Raw genomic sequence first — 11,134 nt, 5'->3', positions numbered from 1 at the left:
ATGTCCACTTAGCAGACCCTTTCTCCCCTGAGGCACACAAGGTTGACTTCTCTGTAGATGAGATGTAAAGTACTCAGTTTCCAGTTCAGCCTCCAAGTTCACTTACACCTATCACCTTCCTTGGCAACTTCCTGTGCCACACAGTAGAAGCAGCCCCCTGTCTTTTGTGACACCTGCCTCTCTCTTTTCTTTGTATCTTGAACGTGGATTTACGTATTTCCTCCTGTGTGATGCCCCGTAGCATATTCACCATCCTGTCTTCCCGTGCTTCTACTTATTTTCCATTGTTTGTCCTTCTGCCTAGAATGGAATCTCAGCACCGACTGTTTATCCCCAGCATCTATACAATGCCTGATGTTCAAGAATCTGATAAGTATTTTGTAGCTAAAGCAAAGGGTTTCCCTTTTTTGCTCTTTCAAAGAGAGAGAGTGTGTCTCAGAGGCCAGATCAGCAGCAAGCATTTGTGGTAGGTTGTGAGAAGCTGGTCCCAAGGTAGAGTCACTGCCTTTGATCAGTAGTAAGAACATTGAAGAAGTTTGGTTCGGCTATGTTGCTGCCCCTGAGATTTAGAGGTGACTAGACAAATCTTCATGTCTGGGTTTTTATTTATGAGTATCAGATTTCCAGGGAACTCTGGCCTCATATTATTTTTTATGATTTGATTTTCTTTCCAAACATTGATCTGAAACAAGAATGGTTATGCATTTGTTATTAAGGGAGAGATGTAAGCATGTACAGATAGAGAATATTTGAAGGGCAGGCACAGCATGAGGGAGAAACTTCATATTGGTATTTAGTTCATCTCATTTATTAGAGAAAATTACTAGCACCTTGCTTCATTGTGTCAAAGAACAGTACCGTGTGTCTACATGATCCTTGATGGAGTGTACCCCTCCCAGTGAGGGGAGTAGTGAGTTACTGTAGCCCATATCTACACATAAAGACAGACCATGCTCCTTCTCTGCAATGATCCCTCTAAAAATTGCAATTTTTTTAAACAATTGGAAAATAATATTCTAATAGACTGATTTAAGCTATCAATGAATTTAATGATTCAACAATAAGAAAACAAATTTCTTTATATTTATTTATTTAGTTAGTTTGTGTGCCCAACCAAAAATGTCTTATAACAGATGGGAATGAACTTGGTCTGCTTTGGAAAGAGAGTGATTGTAATATTATTGGGAACAAAAGGAGGAAGCATGAGACTGTGGCTGTGCAGCCAGGGAGAAGTGGCCCATGTGCTGGGCTGTGTGATTTTTCCATGTAGATTCCTGGTTTCTGCCTTATATCCCTTGAATGTCAGTAGCCAAAGTTTTCTCACCTCCATCTCCTCTGGCAGCCAGTCCTGCAGACTTGGGTCTCCCACCACACCTCTGCATTGCCTGTTGCATCAGCTTCATGGTTTTATAGGGAAGACAAGCTGGAAAAGCATGCACTTTGGAATCAGAATTCTGGTATTCAAGCCACTGATATGTCATGTCGCAAACTTTGAACCTTAAAAAAAATAGTCAGTTTGTAAAATGAGCTTAAAAATAGAAAACTTAAAAGCTTTTGTACTGTGATGATATGAATAAACTTGATGAGGGAGGTCTCAGAAATATGAGTTCTACTCTAAAATGTCATTCATTCTTTTTATTGCAATTTTTATTTATTTTACATGTCAACCACAGTTTCCCCCCACCTCCTTTCCTGGCATTCCCTCCCCTAACTTCCTTTCTACCCCCACTCATCCACTCCTCCCCTGGAAGTCAACAAAGCATGACACGTCAAGTTCTTAATCTCTAGCTATTTGGGTTGTCTGGCAGGAAGAGTCATAGAAGGCAACAATCTGGGTCTTGCACCCACCTTCTGAGCAATTAATTATACCTTTACCTGATTTACACATGGAATTTAATAGGATCATGATGCTTAGAAACAAGATCAGAGATAACTGGCCATCTCTCACTCCAAGCAAGGGGCGGATATGACCAGACTTACATTTTAGAATGATTGCCAGGGTCTCCATTTGGATGCTTGAAACTGGAGTATGTAGTAAACAGACAGTCTGCAGATTTGACGTGAGGCAGAACTAGGCTTGGGGAGAGTTCTTTACTAATAAGCGTGTGGGGAAAGGGATTAATTGTAGGATGCATGGAGAGTCTCTGCTTGGTCTAGGGCCTGCCTAGCCATAGCTGGTGCATTCCCCAACTCCACTCTTATCTGCCTGGGCACTTCCTCACCACCTTGCCTGCCTAAGAACCCAGGAATGTTATGGATTCCTATCTGACTTGGGTGTTCCCTCTAATGGAAGGGTGAGGTACCAGCCAGGCCAGCATCTGCATGCATGAGATTCTTATCAGCCTAATCCCTAAGTGATGAAAGAGAAGAAACCAGGGATCATCCTTTAGCTTGAGTGGTCGGATCAGTCTTTGAAATTTCTAGCCTCCTACAGGCTAGAAGAACAGGAATCACACCTGGGGTTCACTGTGCTTCCCTTTGGCACAAGTAATAGCCATAGATTGTATCCAAAGGCCAGGGTCTATACATCTCATAGTGAGTAGAAGAAGGGACAAGATTTATTTGGCATGACCCACCACTTTTATGAAATGGTCTTAAAAATCCAGTCACATTACTCTACCCATATAACATGTGTTAAAGGCATAGGTCCATATATATATTGTGTGTGTGTGTATAATGGTAATTATGCATAATTATATGTAATGGTAGTTTAAAAAAATAGTGTGAGACAGCCAAACACTAGGCAGAGCCAGGGGGATCCACAGAAGAGAGGGAAGAAGGACTGTAGGAACCAGGGGGTCAAGAACACCATGAGAATGTGGCCCATGGTATCAACTAAGCAGGTCTCATAGGAGCTTACAGAGACTGAAGGGACAATCATGGTGCCTGTATGGGTCTGAGCTAGGTACTATGAAAGTACATTGTGATTGTGCATTTTGTTGATCTTGTGAGACTCTAACAGTGGAAGTGTCTCTGACTTTTGTCTGTTCTTGGAACCCTTTTTCTCCTCATCGGCTGCCTCATTCAGCCTTGACATAAGGCTATGTGCCTAGTCTTATTGTAACTTGTTATGCTGTGTTAGGTTGATAGCCCTGTGAGGCCTGCTTTTTTAAAGGGGAAACAGAGGAGCAGTGAATTTGGGGGAAAGGGGAGATGGGAAAGTCTGGGAGGAGCAGAGGGATGGGGGAAGTACAGTTGGGATGCAATTTATGAGAGGAGAATTTTTTTAAAGTGTGAGAAAAACACAACACAACACAACAAAACACCCACAACCATACAGAGCACAACATTCTGTGGATGATCTGTAAGGCAGACTGTAGTTATAAAATTTGTGTTTATTACAGATTTAAATGGCCTCTAGATGCTGTGTTTTATAGGATTTGGGGTTCCACACCAGTATCATATCCCCCACCCTCAAATACCACTAGGATGATGTGGTAGACCATCTCTGGAACAGACCGACTGTCTGAATGCAAACATGAGCCCAATCTGGAGGCTGGCTATCTGAATGCCTCTTGCCTTCTTGGGTCCTCAGTGCCAAATGACTGTTGCTGTTTGTCTCTTGATCTCTGAGATAATTATGAGTGTTCTGTGCTTGGAGTTGCCCTTGGTCAAAATGGATCTATGTGGCTTCTGGTCTGTCACCTCTATTGGAACAGCTGTGCTGTCCTTCCTTCTTTGTGACAAATGCGATGATCCACTCTCTGGACCCCGACTTCTACACTGACCTTGAGTTGACCTAAGTGCGGAGGAAATAGCTGAAATGCAGTATTAGAAAAACGTGTTCATAGATGTCACTACCAAATGGTGCTTGCTAGCCCTAAGACAGGAAGGGATGAGGAAACATCACTCTGCTTCTATTTTTCTTTCAGGCAAAGATCACAAAAAAATACAAAAAAAAAATTTCTATTTTTCAAGAAAGGAGGTTCTACAGCCTAGAACATCAGAGCATTCTTATTGCCATGCAACTTCACCCATTCAGGTGAGCAGATCCTTCTATGCCTCCTCTTTTTGAAGATTGTGTACTAATAAAGTCCCTGGCTCATAACCCTTCAGTCTTGACCTCACCTTGTTGACTTCTGTACTGGACCAAAAGTCCAGCCTCACAAAAAGGTATCCTACAGTGAGAATGTCTTAAGAGGAAGGTGAGGGAGACGATTCATTTGCCCATCTCCCCCTCCACAAAAGTTATTTCCAGTTAGAAAAGCAGTGAACAAACTCTTGAGCAAACAGAACCAGACTCTAAAGCGGGCAAGGAAGGCACCTCAAAGGCACCGGCACGTTACTTGGGTCTTGACAGGACCATTACCCTCTCTGTGGCACTAATATTCTCTATCTTGACATTCCAAACTTGTATTTATATTCTTGGATATGGTGGTTCATGAAAGGGGAGCCTCTCACATCCTCACCTAACTGTATGCACACTTGTATTCCATATGCTTTCTTTTCTTTATTTAGCAGTGCTGAGTTGGGTTTGCTGCCTATGGAAAAACAGAATGTTGCAGTTTAAACTTGGATATGTATCAGCTTCTAGGTTCCAGGGCATTAGGACCAACGCAGCAAGGAAAGGCATGGAGTAGAGAAGCTGTGCTTTCTGACTCCATCCTGATTCAGTAACAGATCAGGAGTTCCACATCTGATTGTTCATGAGCCGTAGGAGGAAATCATTTCAAAATGCAGAGCCTTCGTCTCCAACTGAAAACTACTGGATTACAACCTCTAAGAAGTCAGACTAAAGCATATGCTTTCTTAAAATACCTCCTGGGTAATTCTGCCTGCTTTGAAAAGTCTCAGAAGTGAGCCACAAAACAGAGATGTAGCCAGCCTTTAAAACACTCTGATGACATTTCTGCTGCCACCCTTTCCCTTCCTTTGATTCTCCTTGGAGAATTTCATGGGTAGTTAAACTACGTACAAAGCTCAGGCCTCTTCCCAAACCACTCACCCTTGAAGAGGCATTAGCCAACATCAAGATCTTAAACCTAGCAATGAAATTTGTTTCCTGAATGGAAGTGCTTTCACTTGAAGAACTCATTATGTCTTTAGGGAAGCTTATTCCTTTTGAATTTTTGTTTGGGTTTTTTTCCTAGTAAATATATAGATCAGATACTAAAGAATTCTGATAATACCTTTCAAATTCAGTTTTTATATAATTCATTATGACCAAACAGTTATTAACTGAGCTAGTCATAAATAAAAATATCTCACTTGGTTTGGTTATGTTTACAAATGAGAGATGAAGTCTCATCTTAATGCAAAGAGTTCTAATATAAGCAGGGTCAATATTAACCCCAGGTCAACCCAGCATTCATGATTGAGACTAGATAAAGAGGCAGAGAGAGCACAGAGTCGCTGCTCACAACATACTAGCTCTCTAATGTCTGCAGTCAGATCGTTTTCCTCAAGTCCCCACTCCGTTTCCTATAAACTGTGGGGCATAAGCTTGCCCATGCCATCTTGGTTACTGATGTGCAAAGCCATGGTGACAGTTATTTCTGCTCCGTAGAGACGCTGTGAGAATTGTCAGCGGCATGTGCACAGTGCTTGGAAATTTTCCTGCTGTGTTGCTGTTGGCGCCATCACCGTCATCATCACAGGCTGGTTTTGAACTTGTAAACCCTCTGAGAATTGGGATTACAGATACATGCCACCACACTTGACTTTTTATCATTGTTATTACTACCAGCTGGTTAGTTCAATGCCACTTAATAATGAGGACAAGTCTTTTTATTTCTCTGAAGATTTACAAATACCCATGTATTTTTCAATTAAATACAAACCTAGGGCTCTCTAAAGAAATGGCTGAATCAAAATCTAAGGCAGAGTCAGAAAGTTAGGATATACTCAGAAATGAACTACTGATGCTACATGAAAGATGCACAAAAAGAGCAAATAAAGAGTTTCCCACGCTAGAACCATATGTTGTTCTATCAACTGTTAAACTTTTGTATATGGGGCATTTTAATATTCATTTATTCTGATCATCAAATACCCATTGTATATATTTATCATGTGAAACCTGTTTAAAAACATATGTACAATGGTATGAAATAACATGCATTGCCTTACATACTTAACATTTTGTTATGGTGTGAGCACTTCAAGTCATTGATCTGTCTTCTCTCTCTCTCTCTCTCTCTCTCTCTCGTTTGGTTTTTTGAAACAGGGTTGCTCTGTATAATAACTCTGGGTGTCTTGGAACTTGCTTTGTACACCAAACTGGACTGAGCTCACGGAGACCCACTTACCTCTGCCTCCCGAGTGCTGGGATCAAAGGCTGTGCCCCCGCCGCCCAGCAGGCATCCTGTATTTCCAACATTAAACTAAAGCCATATTGTGGCCATACTGAAAAGATACTCATAATACAGGCATTTCTTTACGAACACACATATGCTTGAAAACTATGAAGCTGGTTTAAATCTTTAGGAAGAAAAATAATTATCCAGCCACTGGAACACTTCCATATGAGTGTTTTGAAATAAATTTGATGTAGTCAAAACAGTGTTTGTATGATTGTGTGTAAAGAAGGTGACCGGAACAAGGAATCTCAGAGCTGTCTAGGAAGCATGAGTAGGCTGAACTATTAGGAATCATCCTTAAAATTAGCTCTGCCATGCTTTGTTCTTTGTTATTTGGTAAATGCCTTTCATGAAGATAAGAAATAAATTTTAGGAAAATAAATTTTCATACATTTGATAAACACAATCACCCAAGCACTGATACTTTTCCTTTGGTGAATTCTTTTCAGAATTCTTTATAATTGTATGGACTGTGTAAAACTCACTGTTTAGAGATCTATTGACTGAACATAGACATTCAGGCACCAAAACACTATTGCTCACAGGAAACTACTGTTCACAGGAGAAGTTATATCTGACTTTAGTCAAAATGAAGAAGTATGCAGCTTTTTAAAATATAGGTTTATGACAATCAGATTATTTAGACACTTGTCAACTCTTCCAGGCATTGATTCTGTCTATGACATTTTCCTACTGTGGCTACAGCAGTCCCTTAACAAAAGACCTGCTTTCGCTGCTGAGCAGAAGAAATCCCTCTTCTTAAATCATGATTTTCCTAAATAGAATCATTTTAAAGTCTCTCAAAAAAAAAAACTTTGTCAGGAATTTATATAATTCTACAATTTAATTCTAAATATGTATTCTAATAAAACTGAATCGTCACCAATGAGAATGTCCACTACACTTTGTCTCAACATCAAAAGGGTGGACGCAGGAAGGTAGTTACGGTGCTAGGGCCACGTGTCGTCATGTGCTGGTTGACACTGGTCCCTATGGAGGGTGCTGACAACTACTTTTTTACTGCTGAGTTTTAGATTGCTTTGTTTATTTATTTTAAAGATTCATTTTGTGTTTGTGGGTGTTTAGTGTGACTATATACACGTGTATTACATGCATACCTGATTCTGGAAGAGGCCCAAAGAGGGGTTAAGAGTCACTGGAGCTGCAGTTAAAGTAGATTGTGAGCCACCATGTGTGTGCCTGGAATCAAATCCAGTTTTCTACAAGAGTAGCCAGTGCTCTGAACCACTGAACCATTTCTCCAGCCCATATTTCCTTAACTTTAAAGATTCATTTTTATTCATATGTATGTGTATACAGGTGTGTTGTATGTGTTTTCCAGACATGTGCAGTTGTTGGAAGAAACCTGAAAATATCCCATCCCCTGGGGCTGGAGTTAATGATAGCTGTGATTCACCTGATGTGGGTTCCAGGAACAGAACTTAGACCTTTGAAAGAGCAGCAAGAGTTCCTGGTCTCTGAGGAACCTCTTCAGCTCCTACTCAGTTTTACCATATATACTATAGAATATCATAAAATGATCCTGTTGTGTTATTTTTACATATAACTAAGAAGTTTCTAGTCATGATTATTTTGATAATAATTCTAACAATTCTTAATTTATTAAGATAAAAAAGTTTATTTTAATCATCTTCTTTATGCTTATCAGCATTAAAAATTTATTTTTCTTCTTTCTTCTACTTTTTTCATTATTATGGATTTAACAGAGACCTTCACCCATACCTATCAAATGCTCTACCATTTTTTCCATTCTCCCACACTAATAAATCTTTTTTTAACAAAAAGATTTGCATCATCTCCTGAATAGTAACAATTACACATGCATAATGATGTGTAATTATGACACATATGTGCATTTGGATATAGGTCACAACAAAGGTAAAATTAGGTACTAGATGGCTGTAGAAATGAACACTCTATGGATTGGAAATGATATGAAATTTTTTTGAAAATAGTAAAATTTATTGGACTAGATGCTCAAGAAATGCACATGAGTGAAAACTCTTCACATGGAGTTTATATTGAAATGAGACAGAGCTAAAGTTGAGGCTCCCTTAAGATCTTATAATGTATATCACACTCCCCTAAAATCCAGGCTAATAGGTCCTAGGCTTGGGCCCAGACTTTCTCCAGAAGAATGACACTTTAACAGTTGGAATTTTATTCCTTAAATTCAGTAAACTCAGCTGGAGGGTTTAGCATAGGTATTGAGGATATAAACTCCTATCTGTCATCTTTACTGAGTTCCAGCCACATTGAAGCTCACACTCTTGATCAGAGCCCCCTTTGCCTTGTGTTGGCTTCTGCTGGATCCTCCCATGGAAGGTGTTTCCTCCCACACCCCAGGACCTAGGTCTGCCTACATTTAAAAATCCTGCCCAGGAAGCCTGTTTTCCGCAAGCCCCTAAAGGCTCATCCCTTGTCTTGTCTTTCTCTCTAGGAGTTCTAAGATCTACATTGATTCATACCATCAGAGCCTGAGAACATGGTGCTCATTGGTACTTACTGTGGCCCTTCCCTTTTTCTACATCATCTTCTTTCTTTAAGTTCTTTTTTTTTATTCTTGAGATAACAATTTAATTACAATGCACTCATTTTTCTCCTCTAAAGTTTAGTCTAAACCCTCTCATAGACCATTCCCCTCTCTCCTCCAAATTCATGGCTTCATTTTTTTCATTAATTATTATTGCATATTTGTATGTATATTTGTAAAGAAACACACACATGTTATCTTAAATAAATAAATAGTAAAAAATACCTGTTGTCTTTAAATTCTTTTGAACATGTTTAAGACATACAAATGAGTAAATTAATAAAAATTAATTTTGTTAGTCCATGTAATTTAATCTGTAATATACCTTACTTCTGCTGGATCATAACATTTGCTAGCAGAAGGTCAAATCTCCCACTTCCATCCTTAAACAGAGGCCAAAACTCAATTGTGTTCAATGTGAATGCATTATGAAGTTACGGAGAACTGAAATACGGACTCCCACAAATCTTCCCTAAGAGGAAAAGAATCCACTGGAGGGCACACAGAAGTCACAACTATGCATCATGACCAACTTTATTGTTGCTGAACTGAAGGGGTGGATTGGAGAAACAGGAAGTGTTTTTAAGGCCAAGAGAGATAGAAGGCTCGGCCTCCTGGTGGAATTCATGAGTTTGGATGGGGAGAAGATCTCCCAGCTGTGTACCCTCCTTTGTGCCCAGACTCTTAGCACTCCTCCTCTTTGCAGTGGTAGGTGGTTCCACCCCTGAGGCAGCGGGGCTGTGGGTGATGAATTATCCTGCGTCCAGCAGTGTTTGGAAGCCCTGGCCTTTGGGAGTGTGAAGAAGAACTTGTTGAACAAGAAATCCCATAAGAAGATGAGAAGGTCTTCAGACAGGGGTCTGGGCACTGGGAAGGTGGACATTTGGGAGCATTTGGGAGCTCCTGAGGTTGTTGCTTCTGTTGTGACATCACTCAGCTAATGCTTCAGATCTGGAAAAAAAAAAGAACATACTATTATGTCATAGATGGAGAAGTGCAGGACATACTTCTCAGGAGTCCAGGCTGTCATCAACGGAGCCAGCATTCACAACTTGGAGAAGACTATCCCAGGAAGAAGAACAGTATTTCTGAAGGGTTGGGCTTACTGGGAGTAAATTCTGGCGAGAACGCCTAAGAATTTGTCAATAATCAAATTAATGATTTATCCCCTCTCATATAAAAGAAAAATAAAGTTTAACTTGCCGAACTAACAGGACGCTTTTTCCAAGGCTGATGTCTGCCATGATCAAGTGTAAAGAGCAATGACATGCCTGCTGTTTGGTTACTTGGTTCCAGGCCTCAGTTTTCTAAGCTGTGTGATGTCTCTCTGCTGTTTCTTCTGCCTCTGGGCCCCACGGGACTGTCCCCTGTTAGATCATTTCAGTGTTCTTGGCATGGATTTTCAGCTCTTTCCTTCTCCCTGCTACAAATCTTTCCTACCTGGTGTATTAGTTCGCTGGGAGGGAAACTAGGGAATGCCAAGACTTCTTTAGCAAAGTGTGAACACGTGGCATTCAAGCGTACCTTCACCCCAAAGCAGCCTTACCTTCAAGGAAGATGAGTAGGCAAGTCACCCCAGGAGAAGGCTGAGGTTTTGTGGAACCAGGACGGAAGGTGCTTTTTATACATCCTCCAGTTGAAGCCTCCAGGCTACTTGCTATTGGAGGGCAGTCATGGAGTGGATGATCTATCCAGGTGTTTCATAATTACCAGGGCAGGATTTCTCATCTGCATACACCTGGGATGCATTTCAGAGGGAATTCCATGTAAGCTAGTGATGAAAAGGCTGAGGCCTTAGGCTGGCTTGCGTAGACATGAATATACCACACAAATCCTGTGAGATGAGACAGGATGGGAGACGAGGAAAGGACTACTGAATTTAACTTAGGGTGGGAGAGGGAAGACAGCCTTCAGTCTGTGACCAGAGTCGGAGGAAGACCCGGCTTGTCTATCTGCTGGCACCTATGACTGAACGTTCAGCTCAGCACCGTGTACCCTGTGGGGCTTTCCTGGTTCTATCATCTCATCAGTGCCCTAAGTCTTTTACGCTCAGATCTACAGCTGTCCCGGGTCACAGTGACCTAGATACATACCTTATCTCCTCTAGTAAATGGAGTGACAGATCTTGTCATTATCACTTCTGCATTCCTAGAGCCTGATGCCGTTTCCAACACATGCCAAAAATGTTCATTAATGTTTGATGAAGGGCTCAATCTGCCCAATTTTAGAACAGAGCTTGTATCCCAGAGGAACAAAAGCCAGAAAATAAGATCCAGCTCAT

The 11,134-nt window shown here is 40.8% G+C and overlaps 1 protein-coding gene and 1 long non-coding RNA gene across 2 annotated transcripts in view; one reads left to right on the top strand and one right to left on the bottom strand.

Moving 5' to 3' along the window:
- LOC146891301 (uncharacterized) overlaps positions 1-9,259 on the top strand; it is a 41,315-nt gene extending 32,056 nt beyond the window's left edge. The window contains exons 5-6 of the long non-coding RNA XR_015735195.1: positions 3,873-3,982; positions 6,167-9,259. This is a non-coding gene — a long non-coding RNA (uncharacterized LOC146891301). The remainder of the gene's footprint in view (positions 1-3,872; positions 3,983-6,166) is intronic.
- Positions 9,260-9,369: 110 nt separating this feature from the next.
- Lce6a (late cornified envelope 6A) lies at positions 9,370-10,715 on the bottom strand. The gene is made up of 2 exons (XM_048457164.3): positions 10,400-10,715; positions 9,370-9,804 (listed from the first exon to the last, which is right to left on the bottom strand). The coding sequence occupies exon 2, from the start codon at positions 9,781-9,783 to the stop codon at positions 9,538-9,540; it is 246 nt and encodes an 81-aa protein (XP_048313121.2). The 5' UTR covers positions 9,784-9,804; positions 10,400-10,715; the 3' UTR covers positions 9,370-9,537.
- Positions 10,716-11,134: the final 419 nt, after the last annotated feature.

Source organism: Myodes glareolus, chromosome 17 (assembly GCF_982192425.1).
Source record: "Myodes glareolus chromosome 17, mMyoGla1.1, whole genome shotgun sequence".
NCBI lineage: Eukaryota > Metazoa > Chordata > Mammalia > Rodentia > Cricetidae > Myodes > Myodes glareolus.
Note: the sequence above shows the minus strand (reverse complement) of the source record. Positions and strands in the feature narration are given on the sequence as shown.

What these genes read in the sequence shown, in the direction of transcription:
- Lce6a (XM_048457164.3), bottom strand. Translation starts at nt 9,783, where the DNA reads ATGTCACAACAGAAGCAACAACCTCAGGAGCTCCCAAATGCTCCCAAA.